At 44.6% G+C, this 21,738-nt stretch overlaps 1 protein-coding gene across 2 annotated transcripts in view; it reads right to left on the bottom strand.

Moving 5' to 3' along the window:
* The window catches only part of FNBP1L (formin binding protein 1 like), a 96,502-nt gene that overhangs the window by 34,363 nt on the left and 40,401 nt on the right, over positions 1-21,738 (bottom strand). For both annotated transcript variants that reach the window (XM_075616435.1, XM_075616434.1), the window contains exon 2: positions 11,216-11,331. In XM_075616435.1, the coding sequence (XP_075472550.1) occupies positions 11,216-11,331 (116 nt within the window). The remainder of the gene's footprint in view (positions 1-11,215; positions 11,332-21,738) is intronic.

Genomic DNA, 21,738 nt, shown 5'->3' with positions numbered 1-21,738 from the left:
AAAAAATAGTTATTTCCTTTTCCTTCAGTAACTAATTAAATGATCAGCAGTGTTTTTCCTTCAAGACGGCCAAGGCCCTTGTACCAAGACTATAGACTGCAAAATACTTCTATTAAAACATGCTTGAAGCAGGTTAATGTGACTAATATCACAAAAGTTACTTGTGCGCTGGTGACATAACCAAGTCACAGAGACTATATTACCTTTACTCTGTTACTCAGCCTTTGAATTAGTAGCACACCTTACACTGTATATATTCCAAAAGTGCATTTATTAAAATTATTATTAGTATTATTTCTTCTCCATTGTGAGCAATAGGCGTCTGATTTCAGCAGCTTTACCCTGGTTACCGATTAAGGGTTAACCTCTCCTTGGACCAAAGGGAACTGATGCCATTGACATGTTTAAGGGGTCTCAACTGGGCGATGGACATATTTTTGTTTACCACAATCTGACACCAACAACTATTTCTAAATCATTTACAGGTAGTTATGTAAACATGCTGAGTGAAGACTTGGGAGGGGGTTTGATTTCAACAGGCTGTTCCTCCTTGTCTAATGGCAGTGTGTGGGGGGGAGAGGGGAGGCGGGAGGGGGGAAAGGGAAGAGACATACAGAGCTAGACCGCACCATTTTCAGCTCTGGGAACCCGCTGGTTTCTGAGATACTACCGATCATGTCCTGGTTTATAAAGGGCATTTAAATGGCCATCCAATAGGAAGCCACAACTGACTATGTTGCAGCTTCTTATTGGCCCGAGATTTGGCAACAATTTTGCTACCCCCGAGGGAGCTACTTTGTAACTTCACTGGTATGTATCTCTGGAATTGGGGAGCTCCCGGAGCGGAGAATAGTGGGGTTTGGTTCAGGGGGACCCGTGGTTTCCATCCTGTAAAGAAATGGGGGCATCAAAAATTAGAAGGAATTGCTCCTTTCAGCTTCAGTGAATAAGATTTCCAAACAGGGAAAACGGCATATTAAAAAAGGGCTGCAATTTTTGGGTTAAAGCATAAAGTCAATAACCCACTCATCAATACTTTCCTCTCGGAATATGGTTTCTGGCTCTGCATCAGAAACTTGGAATGTAAACTGCAAATCACACGCGCAATTGTGTCCAACCATTAATTACACAATTGTGCTCTAGTTTAAATACAATGCTGGAAAGTATCCATTTGCTTCTAAAATGTTAACGCTATAAATTAGAAATAAAGATTTCATGGCGCGAGGAATTGTGCGAATTGCCGAAAGATAATTCCAAGGGGCGGAGTTTTTCAAGACCCATATTTCTCTATTGCTAGACTTTTGCCGAGTCTCATAAAATTTTGGTAATGAATGACCATATTAGAAATCAATTAGAAGTGTCAGTTTGGTTGTGTAAGGCAGCAGAGCGCAAACTAGGGGGGGAGGATTTTTGTAGGGGGGCGCGGTGACGCCGCGGGGTCATGCCACATCGCGTAGCCATGGCGACGCGTCAGCAGCTATCTGAATCCCGGTATGTAATAGGTTGCAGAGGCCTCACGCGATCCCGCGGCATTTCATTTAAAAGGCGTGGGGAAGAGCGCGGGGCCTCTGCAACCCCCGCGCCCCCTTTCAAAAATCTCCCGCCCCCCTGTTTGCGCACCGCTCGTGTAATGCATGCAAATTCTTCTAAGGACAAACCAATAGGAACTGACACTACACTCAAAAAAGCTCTTTACAACTATGATGAGCTCCTATGCTAATCCATAAGATATTACACGTGTCTTGGGTTGTGACATCAAAATTGCCAACTGTATTTATTTAGCAACAAATGAAACATATTTCAACACTGACCAGTTTCAGAAAAAATTGTTAACCACCACAAATGTAGAAATTTTAATTATTCATTTATTTTTACTTATTCGTTCTTTAAAACTTTTCACTGCAGTTTTTTTCAACAAATGAGGGGGGGGGGGGGAAATGGATGAAACCAGCAAGTTACAATCAAAATATATTTCCACACTCAAATGTTATAAGCTTCTTAAAAGGTAAATGGAAGAACAAATATATTTACAGATGAGTACAAGCAAATCCTGCTGTTAGGTAAATATTCTACTGTATATAGAATGCGTTTCAAAGTGAAAGAACTCTTAATAAATGTAGCTTACGCCAACTATTGCATACCGACAGTGTCTCATTACTTCAAAGAACACACATACGAAACTCACACACACGAAACTCACACACACGAAACACGCACACACACACACACACACAAACGACACAAACACGAAACACACACACACACACAAACGAAACACATACACACACACACAAACGAAACACACACACACGATTTGGTGAATACAACATTATGTATTAACTAGCAGCGTTACAGAAACGTGTAAACATAGCAACGTGCTAGGTTACTGCTCTTCTTGATCTCATTCCTTCACAGTCTTTGTCCAATGTATCCAATGAAAAACAGCAAATATATCGAACTGTATCAGTCAACAACAGGCACTACAGAGGACTGGATTCATGCAATTTATTAAATAGGCAACGTATTGGCTCTTCGAGCCTTTTAAAGCAGCCGTTCAAGCTGCCGTTTTAAATAAAGATTCCATTCAATATGTGCATCAATACAATCTGCACAAAACAACCCTCCTGAAGAAGAGCATTGAGAGAGCCATCTGCATAGACATAAAGCAAATACATTCATACCACCAAGCGTGCATGCGATGGTTTCTATTGAATTGGAATGGGACATTTGGCCGCACTCGACAAGGGCGCAATCAACTCCCAGCGGGTGTTTGGCTGCAGGAGGTACCTTCGCCACCGCTTCTCTGCCATCCGCTTCACCAAGAAGGTAAGTTTTCGGGTAAGGGGTTAATTTTAGTGGTTTTAGTGGTTAGGGCTTGGGTTTAAGGGTTTGAGGGTAAAGGGTTAAGGTTTGTAGGGTAGCGTTAGTATTTGGTTTTAGGGGAAGGGATAAGGTTAGTGACTAGCGGCTGGCTGAAGTGTCCAGGCGGTGAGGTGAGCAGCGGCTAAACGCCGATGTCATGGCAAAACAGCGGTGACCAAAATATCCTACCCCTCCAACGAGTTACGTCAACATTCACAAGATCATGTGTGGCGAAGGTAGAGCCTATAAAAACATGATCCAAACAAGCCCAGGGAGTAATATTTTGACTAAATGTAAATATACAATGTATATATTTTATACCCCTAAAAACACAATAATGGTATGTTAGAGGCACTATCTATGCACCCACCCCAGAGTTGGGATCCCAACAGCACATCTCTGCTTTCCAGCTACGCTCCAAATCATTTGACTCATCTGGATATTGTGCAAAATATTGCTCCTAAACCTGGAAGACGACAAGAACTGCGTTCTAATGAGAAATCTGCAGCTGGTTAATCCCATCACACCTCTGTCCACTCAAAGGATTACCATGCGCCAACGGAGCAGAGGATCTGTTATTAATATTCACTTAAACCTTGCTGAGTACCAAAAAGATGTCCCCTTTCTTTCTCTGCTGCTGTACTCCAGGAGGTACACCCAATTGGTGTATGCCAATAGCAGACATGTATTTGAGGAGGTATACACAGTGGCTGCCTTTACAAAATTATTTTTCATTTAGGATTTTCTTCGGCTTATTTTTAAGTGTCCTTTTTCTATTAAATTAGTAAAATAAAGTGGTTTAAAAAGGTTATCGGGTTAAAAAGAAAGAAAAAAAAAAGGGGGGGGGGGGGGTTAAGAAAATAGTCCCACGAATTCTGGAATAAATGTAAAAGGAGATGGGGCTAAAGGTTCACACTGGCTGCTCGCCCTCCTCCCGCTTGGCACCTCCCGCTTGGCACGATGAAAACAGACCATCAGGGAATGGAATGTAACAGGAGCAGCTCAGCAATGCATGTTCCGCAGCATACTGGGGACTTCATCTCCACCTCCTGCTAGCAGCCCACACAGATCTTAATTACAGCTTGCTTTTGTTGTCAGTAATTTCCCGACCTTTTGGAAGCATCCTCCAGTCCCAGCTAACGCAACAAAACCAGGTCTTTGCTTGCACGTGATGTCACCCAGTTGCCACGCGGACTTGTCTTATACACCACAGCCACTGGTGACCGTTTGATAAAGGGAACGCACTCATCTATTTAACCATTGGTGCGCCGTTAGGAGGCTCCAGGTATAGCATGGGAACCTGTTCGTTGTCCAGAGGGCCGACTGCCAGCTGGGTCGAAACATAAGCGGAGACTCCTCTACTACCGTTTCCGGGCATCAATCACATCATTTGATCGCTTCAGGGCCAGTACCAGTACCTGCAAAGACTAAAGCAGCAACCCCCCAAAATGTTTATGTTCTCTCATCTGCGGTCCTCTCTGCGGGGGTGCGTGGCTCTGCGGGGAGGGCTGCTGCGTTAACAAGTCCTAATAATGTTTTATTTTTTTTAACAGGAGTATCCAGAGTATAACATGACATTTTCATTAGGCACTTTGTAACTCATACTCAACTTGAAAATCACATCAGGACTGAGTTCTAAAGACGTTCCCACTCCAAAAACGGAAAACTACTTGACGACTTCACAGCGACATTGCTTTCCCCAAAGAAAAAAGGATTATTTTTCCCCCTCCACAAAGTAAACAAGATGGCATCTTTAATTAGTAGAATACAATGCTGAGAGGCGTTGCGCCAATTAGCATGCAGATCAGGTGAACGTTGTGCTGCCCCGAGCGAATACCGTCTTATTTCTCTCGCTCTCCATCTCACTGCAGAAGCCGTTTCTGGAACCAGATTCCCCTCACCGGCACTGACAGAATGGGGAGGAATTAAAAATGTCATGATTTTTGCTGCCGGAGGTGCGGGCATTGATTTCCGATGGATTTTAATACTCAATCGAGAAGGGATTAAACTAAAAATAAAGCTGGGGAGTATTTATAGTGCTAATTACCAACGTGTTCACACATTTAGTATAATTATAATAATAATAATTATTATTATTTTTTTTTAAATAGCCAGACCATTTAGTAAAGAAAATCTTTGCAAAACTCTTTATATGCTGCATGAAGAACAGGAAAATTCCAGAGCATTGGCGTAATGCCAGTTATCCTCACGCACAAGAAAGGAGACAAAGATCTCAAGAACTACAGACCAAATCAGAGTACGTCCAATCACACTCAGTATTGGCAAGCTCAAAACTCAAACTCCCTGCATTATATATCTGTATATTTGTCAATTGGAGTGCTTCTGAGAGAGGGATCTCAAGTATACAACAATAGACAAAGAATCCTCAATGCTACATCCAATGACAAATTCTTTTAATTACTATATCTTTTTTCCCCTCTGTTTATTCTTCTCATAAGTATGGGTCATTTACTTCAATCCTTTGGCCAAACATTTTTAACCCCTTAGGCACTGCTTGCATGTCACGCATCCCATGCTGACAGCTATATTATAGATTTGTTCCCTCTTTTCTCGATGCAGTGGAAGCAATACAAAAGAAAAATTGGTAGTGTGGGAACCTGCGGATAGGGTCACTCCTTGACAGGGTTGCAGGTTTGAAATGTTTTGGTCAAAGGATTGAACTAAATGACCCATACTTATAAGAACAAGCAGTAATTAACTAAATCATGTGTCATATTGGATGTAGCATTGGGGCGCTCTTTAGGTTTGCCAGGTGTCCGGTAAAAAATTAGAGATCATTCTGGACGTGTATGTGTGCGGGGGGAGGGGGTGGGGTTGGGGGTGTTATGTATGTGGCCGGTATTATGTCTCCGGACTTCGTAACCAATCGCGGGATTTCCCCTGAGAAGGGACAGAGCAGGGCTGCTGCTGCTAGGGGCTGGGCAGTTTCCTCCATCCACCAGGAGGAGGTGGCAGGAGCCTGGGGAGTGGGGCCAAAGAGCGGAGGAAAAGCATGAGAGGTGAGCTGTGTCCTGCAGGTGTCCTGTGTGTATTTGTTCTGTTTTGTCCTGGTGTGTGTGTTGTACTTGTACTGTTTTGTGCGTGTGCGCGTGCGCATTTTCTGGCTGTTCTGTGGTGGTGATAATGACGGAGGGGGAGTGAGAGAGGATGAAGGGAGGGGGGAGAGAGGATGAAGGGAGGGGGGAATGAGAGAAGATGATGGGGAGATGAGAGGATGAAGGGAGGGGGGGATGAGAGAGGATGAAGGGAGGGGGGTGAGAGGATGAGGGGGGCGGGAGGGTGAGAGGATAAGGGGAGAGATAGAGGATGAGGAGGGGTACAGTAATGCTCGCCATGGGCCTGTATGACTGCAGGTCAGTTATTTATAAATGATCCGACCATTACGTAATTTGTTCTAAATTTCACTCCAAGCATGCACCAATTTGCATGATTTCATATTCTATTTCCTTAAAAAACCCTCGGAAGGGCGCTCCCTCCCAAGACCCCTCCCCAGATTTTTTACGAAACAGAATATAAATTGGTGCAAACTGGTGAATACTTGGAGTGAAATTTAGAAAAAATGAAGTAACAGTCAGGTCCTTTATAAATAACATTCTTCCCCACCAACGATTCTCGCGCGTCGCACCTTTCACCATTGTATCCAGTATTTTTGCACAAGCCACCTGGCAACCCTAGCTCTCGTGTATTGCTTTTGACAGCAACACTTGAATGGTCCAAGACATTGCATTGGGAAGAAGAAAACTAAAGCAACGATGAATACTCGAGTCAATTACAATTTGCAGAGGACTTATTTTTGCCACAAGTCCAATAGATCCAGCATCATAGAACTCATCGAAGCAAGTAAGAAAGGGGGCCTTCATATGAATCTTAGCAAGACCAACGTGATGTTCAACTAATGTGTCAACTCTGCACAGATCTAAAGAAGTGGAATAGAACTAGACGTCAAAGACTATGTCTACCTTGGCCAGCAAGTAACAATGGATGGGAACCTTTTGAATGAAATCAATAGGAGAATGAAGACGGGATGGAGCGCATTTCTAAGAAACAAGACAATCTTACAAGGGAACCTTCCACTGTGTCTCAAGAAGAATGTTTTCCATCAGTGAATTCTGCCTGTGATCATGTATGAATGTGAAACTTGGACCCTAAATGCAAAGATAATTCAGAAGCTTCAAACAACTCAAAGAAGTATTGAGAGATTTATGCTGGGTATTACCCGAAGAGACGGGGAAAAGAATGAATGGCTTCCAGGGCAAAAAAGTCTCTGAGAGCCTCACAAGAGTGAAGAAATAATAAAATGGCAGCGGGCAACATATCGCAAGAAGAAATGACCATCGTTGGACAAAGATGGTACTTGACTGGATTCCAAGAGATATTAAAAGACCAAGACGACAACCAAAAGTACGATGGGAGGTTGAAATTAGAAAATGTATTGGTACAACGTGGAGAAGACAAATCATCAATGGGGACACAGGATACAGGACACACACGGACACAGGACACACACACACCTCTAAAAGGGAAAATGAGATAAGTAATGTGGAATTTTTTAAGGAGGCAAAATTGTGAAGGAAGTACAGGCATACCCCAGTTTAAGGACACTCACTTTAAGTACACTCGCGAGTAAGGACATATCGCCCAATAGGCAAACGGCAGCTCGCGCATGCGCCTGTCAGCACGTCCTGAACAGCAATACCGGCTCCCTACCTATACCGAAGCTGTGCGCAAGCGGGGAGACTGTAGAGCCTGCTAAAAATGCATTATTTACATCAGTAATGCACGTATTTATTTATTTATAAAATATTTTACCATGAAGTAATACATTGAGAGTTACCTCTCGTTTTCAAGTATGTCCTGGGCACAGAGTAAAACAAATAATACATGGTTACAAATACAGTTACATAAATGAACAGGGTATACATTATATACAAGACATTGCGTGCACAGTTAAAGAAAATATATATTATGGGCGTATGAAACAGTTACAGACCAGATTAAAATGTGAGACAGCCTTAGATTTGAACGAACTTAAACTGGTGGTGGATGTGAGTCTGGTAGGTTGTTCCAGTTTTGGGGTGCACGGTAGGAGAAGGAGGAACGTCCGGATTCTTTGTTGAGCCTTGGGACCATGAACAGTCTTTTGGAGTCTGATCTCAGGTGATAAGTGCTGCAAGTGGTAGGGGTGAGGAGCTTGTTCAGATAGCTGGGTAGCTTGCCCATGAAGAATTTAAAGGCAAGACAGGAAAGGTGAACTTTGCGCCTAGACTAGTGTTGACCAATCTAGTTCTTTGAGCATTTCGCAGTGATGTGTCTTGTAGTTGCATTGGAGAACAAAACGACAAATTGAATTGTAGAGGGTGTCAAGTTTGGTAAGGTGGGTTTGAGGTGCCGAGCCATATACTATGTCTCCATAGTCAATAATTGGCATTAGCATCTGCTGTGCGATACGCTTTCTGACCAGGGGACTTAGGGAGGATTTGTTCCTGTAAAGTACCCCTAGTTTGGCATAGGTCTTAGTTGTCAGGGTATCAATGTGCATCCCGAATGTTAAGTGGGAGTCAAACGATAAGCCCAGGTATTTAAAACTAGTGACAGGGGTTAGGGTGGTGTTAGCGTTGGTTCTAATCAGGAGCTCAGTCACTGGAAGCTTTACAAATTTAGTCTTGATCCCAAATACCATTGTTACAGTCTTGTCAGTGTTTAAAAACAGTTTGTTTTGGGAAATCCAGTTTTCGAGTCTCAAAAAATCAGACTGAAGTATGTGTTGAAGGTCAGACAGGCTATGGCTGTGTGCATATAGGATTGTGTCGTCTGCATAAATGTGTATTGAGGCTTCCTTACAAGCTGTGGGAAGATCATTAATGAACACTGAGAAGAGTAGGGGCCCCAGAACAGAGCCTTGCGGGACACCATAGGTGATATCCAGGGGGTTGGAGTTAGAGCCTGAGATGGACACATGTTGGGATCTTCCTGATAGGTAGGACTGAAACCAGTTTAAAGCATGCTTCCCTATTCCGGAGCTCTGGAGTTTGTTAAGCAGGAAAGCATGATCAACTGTGCCAAAAGCCTTTGCAAAATATAGGAATACTGCACCAGTGAGTTGTCCCCGTTCCATTCCACACTGGATTTCATTGCAAACTTTTAGCAGGGTAGTTACGGTGGAGTGTTTGGGACGAAACCCAGATTGGAATTGGCTAGGGACTATTACAGTACATGCATCGATAAGTGGGGAAAAGGTAGTGCTTCACTTTAAGTACATTTTCGCTTTACATACATGCTCCGGTCCCATTGCGCACGTTAATGCGGGGTATGCCTGCAAATGGATAAAAGGATTGCTGCATTCAAATGTAGTTGGCCGGCATAAAATCGCCATGATAACATTTCCCGAAATAGTATTCGGACCATGTAACCGCTGGCTTTTGGATTAGCCTTGTTTAGATATTTGCTGGGATGATTCCATTAATGATAACAGACAGACACATTTGAAGATCGTTTCCTCACCACATCCTGCTCTTAACGTTATAATAATCCCTTTTCTGTCATTTTTCCATTTCACTCTGCAATTCTCTTTCCTTCTCTTGCAATCAGATCGTAGACACCGCAATAAAAAGGTTCATTCACACACAATAATGGGATTTCGGTGGGGTACACACCTTTTTTTTTTTTTAAACAAAACCACCCAAATGTCCTTATGCCTGCCATAAAAATAGTGTTGGAAATGTAACTCCTTAAGTGCAAACATATGGTTAGAACGAATCATGTATAAAAAAAAAAACAAAAACACATTTGACATTTTTAAAGAATGGATTAGATCAAATCTAAAATGTGGTCCAATTGCAATTTTCTGATTAGATTTACTTCTTTAAAAGTACCTAACAAATGGATTATTTTGTTTTCAGATACCCATCTCTTTTTCATATTGCAGAGACAATTGACATGCAATGTCTGGCAAAGGCAAAAATGTTGCCATTAAAGTTAGTTTTGGGACAAAACCTAATCTTCAAAAAAAAAAAAAAAAATATCCTATTTATAAATATTCCTACTTCAGGAGGTGGAACTAAAAAGGATATCAGGCCAAGGTTACATTTAGCAGTGTAAAGGAAATGAAGGCGTTTTAAACATCACAGTAAAGTAGGGGTGCTCAACTCCAGTCCTCAAGTCCCACCAACAGGGCAGGTTTTCAGGATATCCCATCTTCAGCACAGATGGCTCAATCAGTCCCTGCTTCAGCACAGGTGGCTCAATCTTTGACTGAGCCTCTGATTGAGCCACCCGTGCTGAAGATGGGATATCCTGAAAACCTGACCTGTTGGTGACTGGAGATCAGCACCCCTGCAGTAGAGAGAATGGATATATGTGGGAGCCCCTGCAAAGCTACAGATCTTCCATTTCCCCAGGAGCAAGGTAGAAATGACCTGTGCTGCAGTGATAAGCATGGGAAGAAGATTCATTACGTGCCTTTTTTTTTTTTTAGATTGTCACTATTTTCTAGGGCACGGCGTCTTGTTATCCCAGTTTTAGCCGCACTGTAGCTCACACACAGCGCTTCTAAGTGTTAACCCCTCAGGCACCACATACATCTCACGCATCCCATGCTATTGACCCTCCTTTGTTTTGTTTCCTCTTCTCTCTATGCAGTGGAGGAAAAACCAAGGACAATATAAAATTGGTAGTATAGGAACCGGAACCATACTTAAGAAAATAAATAAATTAAAATATATATATATATATATATATATATATATATATATATATATATATATATATATATAGTGGTTGACAAATCACCAAAAAATCTACTCGCCACACAAAAAAAATCTACTCGCCACCTAGTACCAAACGTGTGCTGCTTGGGCCAATATTTACTCGCCCGGGGGTTAAATCCACTCGCCCGGGGCGAGCAAATGTATAGGTTTGTCGAACACTGTATATATATATATATATATATATATATATATATATACTACACACAACATTTCTAATTGGGGCTTCTTGGTTTACAGTTATAAAGATTGTTTTATCCGGAAATCACATAAATTGGGCCCCCTTATGCCCCCGATGCCAATGAAACTGATGCTGGTATAACAATGCACCCAAACTAGCATGAAGAATGGCAAGAGATTACTCAGGAAAATAACCTACATTGCTGATGAGCGGTTTTGTAAAAACCGGCGTTCCATATTAGGTGTGTTTGTTACCTACGTCAGCGTCACGTGTCCCTGGGTTGATAGGAGTTCATGTGAAACGGCATCTAACAGAACATTAAAGCCGACGAGAGGACACAGCAGTGTAGCTCATTATATAAACACATACACATAATTCGGACACTTACCTGAGCTGCTTTGCGTAGTTCTGCTCAATCTCTATTCGCTCTTTCACAAACTTTGCATATCTGTCCAGGAAGTCTATGCCCCATTGTGTATGCTTCTCTAAATTATCGAACTGATCCTTTAGGGGAAACAAACAAAAAAAAAGGGGTGTTATTTCACATGCACAGCTACAGCAACCTTCTGCATTCAAGTGACCTCTATATAACAACAAAGCACAATGAGCCAGGCTGACGTACAGCACCTATCGTCAGCACGACGAGAGCAAAGACGGAGAAGGTCCACAGCTCGGACAGATAACAGATCGCGTAATATTGCCTTTACATTACTGGCAAAAGGACCAAACTCAATGAATGGCGGCGGTGATATGTGTAACAGGTTACAGATGCCATATTGGGGGTGGAGAGACGAGAGAGACGACACACACACACACACACACACTAAAAAAAAAAGAAGTAGCTAAAACATTTCTGAAAGTTTTCCGTGACCAGGTTTTAAAATGCAGGGTGTGTTTGCTGCCCTGATCCCTGCCTTATCTTCCCATGATCTTAACGTGATCAATGTCCTCTTTCACAACTGGCTCTCAGACATGCAGCGAGCTTCTCTGGGGCTCATCAATGAGATCAGCCAGACTGCTGATCGCAGGAATTCTGCCATTGACTTGCCGCAGTAAATCAGATAACCGTATCACTGGAACAGAGCAAATAAAACGGGCACGGATTGTACCAGGGACGACGACAGGGCAACGTAACCAGCAGAGCGCGCTTGGTTTATGACACCTTTATGGTCTGGCTACAGTGGAATTTATGATAGCAATAGGCGCAAGAGGCGGCCCACTTACATCTGAAAGATTTTTCAATTAGCAATTGCTTTTACTTTGTATCCTAACCGCATATATCACCAAGGTCGCCATTATAGTGCTCGCGGCGCCAAAACAAGTACCTACGACAGAGCGACTGCATCCTGGCACGACAAAATTATTTGTTTTAGATGTGACGGCTGCGTTGCGCGCGCCTCCGCCGGCACTACAAATTGCGGCCTTGGGCCTCGGCTATGGTTCTGGCGGGCGGGCGGAGGCGCGCTGAGGCTCAGGGAAAGCGGGTGCTTTCCCTGGCCTTAGACAGCGCGCCGTCCGGGGGCGTGTCGGCGGGCGGGCCAGTGACGTCACGGAGCTGGTTCGCCCTCATTGGGCGAACCGCTCACGTGACCGGTCCTGCGCTCCGGCAAGCGGGAAAATGTAAAATTTCCCTAAGATTTACACTTCTGCAAGCGCGCGGAAGCTTAAGGCGAGCCCCTACTAAAGCCGCTCTCATTGCGGCTGTAGGGGCTCAGTGCCGAGCGGAAGCGCGCCTCCGCCCGCAAGCACTAAACATGGACGCGGCCTTAAAAATGGAAAGGGAGACGGGGTCAGGGAAAAAGATGGGGGGGAAAGGGGAAGGTGAGAAAGATCAGGGAAAGAGGTGGTAACAGGGGAATAGGGGGGGGGGAGCAGTATTTCTCCCCTCCCCACTTCCCCCCCCCCCCCCTCCCTTTCCATTTCTGTTTTTTTCCAACCATAACACAGGATATTTCAATGCCATTTTGTTTCTCTTTTGGAGGGGGTGCTACCAGCTGCACCTCCCCCTGTATCTCTGGAAGGGGAACCCCAGAACTGACATGAACAAAGGGGAATAAATAAAATGAAAATAAAACCAGCAGAGGGAACACATTCTTTAAAATTACAAATCTAGGTATAATTAAATGTCTGGAACATTACTATTTTAAGGACTGTTCTTAAGGGACCTGTATTTAACTGTAATGTATTTTATATACATACATTCTTTCCATACAAAACTCTGGTCAACTGACCATGACATAAGCAACTAGAAATGCAAAAACTGAAAACTGTTACAAGAGTTCTATTGGATGACACAGGAGCGAAATGGAAGGTTCAGCCAATCCAAGTGGGGAAACTGGGAGAACCCACAATGTACCCTCCAAATAAAACACACACCAAACACAGAATGCCTACGTGAAAATATTAGTCAAAATTAGGGTGATCGGTTTATTAAAAGATAATTGTGTGTTGCCAACCATCATTATTATTATTATTATTATTATTATTATTAACAGCTCTCTATCCTATATCAAATGTTATTGCATTTAGGGTTGCCACATTTATGTTTTTTATAATATTGGATGCCGAAATTCAGCAGAAAAATGTGACATCATAAGGAGTCATGATTAATTTGCAAAAGCTCCAAGCTGAATGGTATCCCCCGCTTTGGTTTTTATCCTCTCTGCTCTTGGCCGGGCAGGGAAAGACACGCAAGTACTGAACTTACAAGTAACAGTGGGAGAAAAGGTAACATCTAGGAGGGGTGGGGGGGGGGGGGGGTCATGGCAACAGGAGATGACCAAGCAGAGTCCTAACTTCATTATTTGAATAATTTAATATGCGACCTCTACCGGAAAAGGTAACTATTACACTCAAAAATATACATTAAAAAACTATATAAATACACTACACTATACAAATGTTATGACTTATTTCATGACGTCATTTTAAGTTCAGGCATTTTACACCAAGGCACTAAAATACGGGACACTTATGCGCCCCAACAGACCTTTGTGGGACAAGTCAATGAAATAAGGGACAATCCGTATATATGGGACGTCGGGCAGCCCCAATAGCATTACACAATGGATAATGGAACACCAGATGTTTAGCATGCACATACTGTAAATAGTCATCTCCATCACTGCCAAAGGAGTCAGGAACACGTCACCTTCTACACACAACAGTATGTGTGGACATACGTGTTTATAGATCTAGTGCCACCACAGCACGCAGCCCTTTACAGAATCAGTGAGACAGTACGGGAGACAAAGGGAATGAGAGAGTCCCTGCCCTACAGAGTTTACCATCTAAATGGCATAAATACAATAGAAGCAAGTGCAGTAGTAAACATATTGGAGGGGGAAGTAAATGCATCAGGAGTGTGAGGAGTAGCCACAGGCCCAAACTAATAAAACACTTTGCTGAAGAGGGAAGATTTCCGGCATGAGATGGGGAGGGGTGTGCATTGGTGAATATGCAGGGGAGGGGGTCAGGGGGGGAAGAATTGCCACAGGTAATGCAGAGGTTGATGGAGAGTATATAGACACAGGTGGGTCTATGTGCATCTTTGTACACGTGACAATCTGCCACATTTTATCCACGGATAAGTATTCTTGTGCTTTTGTGGTTATTTTGGGGGTTCAATATGAGCTTATAGGGGTCCTGTATGTTAAGTATTCTTGTGCGTTGGATAAACTGGAAGATACCTCTGGAATCAAGGCGGTTCCCCGATTGGGGGGATGGGGGGGGGGTGAATGATGATCAGCTTTGGGGAATCCCTTTGGTTCAGGTAACATTAAAAAAAAGAATAAAAATAAACAGTGCAGAAGGATTCTTTATAAGATTCCAGCCATAAAATTGGATAGCCTACAGTGAGGAGAACACCAATTAAAGATGCACGGTCAGCATCTTAAACTCACCCTTCACATCTTCTCAGCCACCAGAGGTTAAAACACAGCTGCAGGGAACAAGGCAGACCCCCAGCCTACAAGATAGTACCGTGAAAAATGAAAAATTGACCGCCTTCCTCAGGGTCTCCGTCGGTTGTCTGAGGACCCGGCTGGGTACAGCAGGCCCAGATACTGTATTAGGCTGCTTATAATTGAGACAAATTCTGTAGGTTACCAGAAACATACTTCCGGTATGACGGATAATAGGAGTTCCTGTGTGTGGCTGCGATGGGGTCCCCGGGATACTGGGGTCGAGAGTGCGAGAGATGCAGAGTACGATGATATCATTGATGAAGTCAATATGGAATGTATTGTTGTAAATGCCATGTACCATCCCCTTATTCCCCCCTTCCTTTCTGTACCCTCCACCACCCCAAAACAATAAAATACACATTTAGGTTTTAATTTTAATTAAAAAAACCACAGCCAGTCTGTCCTCTGCCTCATTTTGCAGGGAGAAACTGCTTTGGGAAGTGATCCTGGGGCAGGCTCGCTCCCGAGCAACAGACAAAGGCTGAAAGAAAGGGGACAGCACACTGCAAGCGTTTGCAGGCTTGTCGCCTCGTGGAATTGCCAAGCAACAGGCGCCGTCAACAAACGGACAGCAGAGAAAGTGGACCAGGGAGGCCTGCTAGGGCATTCAGGGACAGTCCTAACCAAGCAACGGTGAACAGAACGAGTGGAAACCTGGTTGGAGATTACGAACGGTAAAACCAATGTGTTGTGTACCACGATCCTAAACCTATTAACTGCCAGAGAGGCCAGCGCAGCATTGCAATGAAAGGGTATCATCTATTTTTACAACGATGTGCATCCAGATGCACGCTGGACAATTACAAGAGAGACTCCGCCCCACCACCTTGATAATTACGGGGCAACTATTTATTTACAGGAATGTGTGCCTGAGAGACTTTGTAGAACAGATATTGCAGATTCGTGCACTGTATGACCCCGGTGCAAACAGATATTTTTTATGGAGTTAAATCCAAGTAATTATTGCTATTTAAAAAAAAAAAAAAACAACAACATTTTTTATAAATACATACAATGTTTTAAAGATTGAGTTCTTATTTTTGACTCAAATAAAGTACGATATGAAAAAAAAAAGTGTCAATTTACAAGAAAGAAAAAAAAAAAAAAAACAACATTTCACACGCCCACCACGCCCCAAAAATTATTCTCACTTTACGGATGTCGTTTTAAGAGTTGCCAGGGCATCAGGGACGCTATTGTTGCCATTTCATCTCCCAGACTCTCTTGCTCATCTCATCCTCACCGTTCATGGGCTCTCCCACCCAAGTGAGGGCAGTGACATCATCAGAATGGAATGGATACCTCATCTGCTTCTAATCTTCCATGCTGTTCTATCCCGAGAAGCAGGGATTTCTCAGAGGGATTTAAGGATCACAGAGGTTCGGGTTTCAAAAAGGAAAGCCCTAGTTTCCTTTGTTTTAAGCATATTGCACCTTTAAGTGTATATTACAAGGTATTTATTGCACGGAAAGGGCTTCCATGAGCGAAAGCATTTTTGTTGTGTGGGAATAAATACATTCTGAACTGATACTCCAGTCTATCAGAGGAAAAGCATGGTGTTTAACGACTTGGAGAAGCATGCATGTACTTTGCTGCCCCTGTATAGTCTGCTGTGATTAAGAAACGTATGCAATTTTAATACAAGGTTCAATACGGTGCATTAATCATAAGATATACTTGGCAACGGTGCAAGAAGCTGCTAAAAACGGTCCCAGTGGTTTTTAGCGCACTTCCTTTTCCACAGCATTAAATATGTACCAGAAAACATCTGGCAGGTTACGCGCTGTGTGAGAGACACACGATATTATGCAGTCATCTTTACTCCGAGCCCAGTCTGTAAACGCTCAACCAAATTTTACAGCTGAGCTCGTGAAGCATCGCCCCCCCTGTCCTGCCTCATTCTGTGCAGCGTGACACCGTACACTGCCCAATCTCGCACGCAGAATCAAAGCTAGATACGAATCGGTGTGTGGTACGAGAGACGGCGCAGGTTTGCAAGGGTGTAAGATTCCATCCTTTGTCTAGAAATAAAAAGGAAATGGCGCAGGGGGGGGGGCGGTATTATGTGAGGCTAGGGGTCTGTGAATGAAGAAAAGGCAAAAAGCTCTAACCTGGTTTAACCCGTCGCCCCTGCAGTGTGCCGGTGTAACTGCTTTAGTGTTTAGAGCAGGGGCGGCCAACTGCAGTACTCAAGGGCCACAAGGAAAAGGAAAAAAAGGGGATTGTACACGGGCGCTCCTAAATGAAATGGGTCCATCTGCAAAATCACAACACACGTGCTTGTGCCCCACAAAATTACAGTATCTCAATATGCATACAATGAGATTGTAAGTGTGAAAAAAAACCTTATTACAGTGTTTACAACCGTCACCAAAAAGTGAAAATAATGCGTGTAAAAAAGAAAGATAGATATATGATATATTATATATGATATAATAGAGATATGATATCTCTCGGTCTATCTATCAGCTCTACACCCTTTTTATGGACCATCCTCAGGTCCAAATTAGATTGCACTGTCTTCCAGGTAAGGGGAGTGAGCACATCAGTTACCTGTACTGAAGCAGGGAGATCCTTAAAACCTGACCTGTTGGTGACCCTTGGGGATTGGAGTTAGCCACCCCTGGCTTAGAGGAACTGTTCCCAATGTTTAAAACTGCCCTCCCCCACATTTGTTTTGCCGCTGGGACCCTGTTCTGTATTTGACGCACAAAGGAAGAAGACCAAGAACGGGATCACCAAAAAAAAAAAGAGACATTTAAAAAGATCAAGGATTCAATATAATGGAATATATTGTGTTACTGATGCAGGGGAACTGACACTCTTTCTAAACCCCCCTTTTTCTGACTGTCACTCAATTGCCTTGCAGTTCTTTGCCAGTTTCTTCATCTTACAATGTTTGCCCCCTCCCGTCATATGGAACCCCCTTTTAAGTCGCCTGGTCCCCCTCGAAGTGTCGTACCCCCAGGTTGAGAGGCTCTTGCTTAGAACCATGTGTTACAATTCCTCCTGTGTGCAATACGACCTCTTAAAGCAGCAGTCCAAGCGGCCATTTTTAAAAAATATATAAAACTTTTTTCCCTTTAATATGTGCATCAATACAATCCACACAATAAGTAATTAGCTAAGTTGTCGATCGATCGGCGAAGATTCTGCTCAGAGGTTCACCAACTGTCAGTGCAGCAAAAGAGGACCAAAGATGCAACGTTCTGAGGGGAAGATCACATGACCAGGCAGTCACTAGATACTATTGGTGCGCTGCAAGAGAGCAGGGCTCAAAAAGGGGTGTGCCAGAGCCTGTTTCAGAAGAGGAAGGGGGTGTGACTTTGTAAATGGTTGCTACAGAAACAAAATGCTCGTTACATTATAATACATAAAAATGTCAGTTTCTCTATTTTTTTTTTTTTAATGCTACAAATATTTCTCATAGTACAGAACTGATTTATTAAGAAAAACACATGTAGGATATTGCTTGGTCTGCAGCTTTAAATGTTTAAAAACCATGTACTGCAGACCCCATCAGGCAATGAAAAGTGCATGCTGCATGTTCTGTGCGCTTTTCACAACTACGCTTTTGAGTGTAAATATGCAAAAATATGAAATATATCTCAAGCTTACAACAGTTCTAAAGCTGGCGTTTTATGGGCAAGTACTTTCGCAACTACAATACAATATTTAACCATCTGATTTCAAAGTAATATCAAAAGCAGCAACACTACAAGTAACATTTTATAGCCTCTTAAATGCAGGAGAAGGCGGCAAAGCTTTACTTTGATACGGGTAACCCACTTCCCCAATATTGCATGTGGGATAGAAGATCTCGCAGTTTGTGAGGCGCATAGTGAGAGAAGAACGCAGCCGCCGACGCGCCAAAGCTGCCATAATCACGTCACGGGCGCGTTATAATTATTATTATTTATTTTAAAGAAAAAATGTTTTTTACTTTATTAATTCTCCGACACTGAAAACCATTGGAAATTTTCACATCGATTTCATGTGATAAAGATTGAGAAGGCAAGAAAAGCAACCAGTACAGCAAAAGCAGCGATAATAATAGTAATAGGTTGGGCGGGAACTGGAAACGAAAAAAGGTGTGAGGTTACAGACATGGAACAGGAAAACCCAGGTCAGTGAACAAGGTAATGTTTATCAAACTAGGCGGCTCCACCACCGCTATTGTATGCTCACGCAGAGGAGCAATCTCTGCAATATCCTCCTACATGCGGTTTTTATTTCGTTTTTGAAGTGAAATTTCTTCGCTGGCACCTACAGAGTTTTGATAGGAAAAATCACTGGTCTCGCAACAGAAGTAGCGTCGCGCTACAAATGGGCGCATGAGTCAAAGTTCCAAGCCGCACGGAGATAGTAGGCACGCGCAGTAGCCCCGGCATGGCGCGCGCATGCGCAGTGGCCACCACCTCTGCGCGCCGCTAATGCGCAGGAGGAACAGCAACCCAGCTTGGGAGACAGACGCACCAGAGGCAGGCACACAGGCAAGCCAGAGGCAGGCACACAGGCAAGCCAGAGGCAGGCACACAGGCACACAGGCAGGCACACAGGCAGGCACACAGGCACACAGGCACGCCAGAGGCAGGCACACAGGCAAGCCAGAGGCAGGCACACAGGCACACAGGCAGGCACACAGGCACACAGGCACGCCAGAGGCAGGCACACAGGCACACAGGCAGGCACACAGGCACACAGGCACGCCAGAGGCAGGCACACAGGCACACAGGCAGGCCAGAGGCAGGCACACAGGCAGGCACACCAGAGGCAGGCACACAGGCAGGCCAGAGGCAGGCACACAGGCAGGCCAGAGGCAGGCACACAGGCACACAGGCAGGCCAGAGGCAGGCACACAGGCACGCCAGAGGGAGGCACACAGGCACGCCAGAGGGAGGCACACAGGCACGCCAGAGGCAGGCACACCAGAGGCAGGCACGCCAGAGGCAGGCACACAGGCAGGCCAGAGGCAGGCACACCAGAGGCAGGCACACAGGCACACAGGCACACAGGCAGGCCAGAGGCAGGCACACAGGCACGCCAGAGGCAGGCACACCAGAGGCAGGCACACAGGCACACAGGCAGGCCAGAGGCAGGCACACAGGCACACCAGAGGCAGGCACACAGGCACGCCAGAGGCAGGCACACCAGAGGCAGGCACACCAGAGGCAGGCACACAGGCAGGCCAGAGGCAGGCACACAGGCAGGCCAGAGGCAGGCACACCAGAGGCAGGCACACAGGCAGGCCAGAGGCAGGCACACAGGCACGCCAGAGGCAGGCACACAGGCACGCCAGAGGCAGGCACACAGGCAGGCACACAGGCAGGCCAGAGGCAGGCACACCAGAGGCAGGCACACAGGCAGGCCAGAGGCAGGCACACCAGAGGCAGGCACACAGGCACGCCAGAGGCAGGCACACAGGCACACCAGAGGCAGGCACACAGGCACGCCAGAGGCAGGCACACAGGCAGGCACACAGGCAGGCCAGAGGCAGGCACACAGGCAGGCCAGAGGCAGGCACACAGGCAGACCAGAGGCAGGCACACAGGCAGGCACACAGGCAGGCCAGAGGCAGGCACACAGGCAGGCCAGAGGCAGGCACACAGGCACACAGGCAGGCCAGAGGCAGGCACACAGGCACACAGGCAGGCCAGAGGCAGACACACAGGCACGCCAGAGGCAGGCACACCAGAGGCAGGCACACAGGCACACAGGCAGGCCAGAGGCAGGCACACAGGCACACAGGCACGCCAGAGGCAGGCACACAGGCACACAGGCAGGCCAGAGGCAGGCACACAGGCACACAGGCAGGCCAGAGGCAGGCACACAGGCACACAGGCAGGCCAGAGGCAGGCACACAGGCAGGCCAGAGGGAGGCACACAGGCACGCCAGAGGCAGGCACACAGACACACAGGCACACCAGAGGCAGGCACACAGACACACCAGAGGCAGGCACACAGGCAGGCCAGAGGCAGGCACACAGGCAGGCACACAGGCACACAGGCACACGAGGAATTCACTGATCGTATAAATATAGAAGTGCAAATAGCTAAAACAGGGTGTGTGTGCGAAGCACGCGCATTCTAAGTCAAACGTCTTTGCATTTTGTCACTGAAATTGTGTTTTGATTTTTAATTAAAAACATCACAAATACAATGTCTGTGACAAAACAGTGACAAAAGACAAAGAAGTTTCACTTAAAATGTGCGTGCTCGGCCCACACACTTTTTAAGCTTTAGATAATACTTACTGCATTTTTTTTTTTATTATTATTCAACTCTAATGTCATTTTAAGTCAATATCATTAGCATCCTTTGATTTGTATAGCAGGTTATATAGCACATGTCCCCAGCAAGATCTTTGCAACACTTTCCTGTTTGTGATAATTTGTTGCAAATATTCCCAGCAGTTTGAGCTGCAAACTATAACAATAGGCAATGATACAAGGATACATTGTAGCCGTCGAGTTACGCAGACTGAAGGCGGCCATTAAGTGAACCCTGGGAAGCAGAAACGTTGCGGATTGATCACGGGAGAACAAATTGATCAGCAGTTTAGGTAACTGGTTTTCAATAAAGGTAATCAAAGTGTGTGTGTATATATACATATACATATACATATACATATACATATACATATACATATATATATAAATATATATATATATATAAAAAAGAAAAGAAGAGGAGAGAGCGCACGCCCATAGCGTATAAAAGTATATTTAATGAAGGGGAGGGGGGAGGGAGGGGTAAAAAACGCACTTACAAGAAGTACAATAAAATCAAGCATATGTGATAATAATCACCACCATATATCCTGAGCTCCTTCAGCGACAACTCGTTTGGACTCAAATTTACTTTTGATATTAACAACTTGTCCACTGTATTTCTGGATCTGGCCCTGAGCATAGACACAGACCTGAATATCATCACCACCACACAT

The sequence above is a fragment of the Ascaphus truei genome, chromosome 10, assembly GCF_040206685.1.
Source record: "Ascaphus truei isolate aAscTru1 chromosome 10, aAscTru1.hap1, whole genome shotgun sequence".
Classification (NCBI taxonomy): domain Eukaryota; kingdom Metazoa; phylum Chordata; class Amphibia; order Anura; family Ascaphidae; genus Ascaphus; species Ascaphus truei.
The sequence above is the reverse complement of the archived record's forward strand: the minus strand, read 5'-3'. Positions and strand labels throughout refer to the sequence as shown.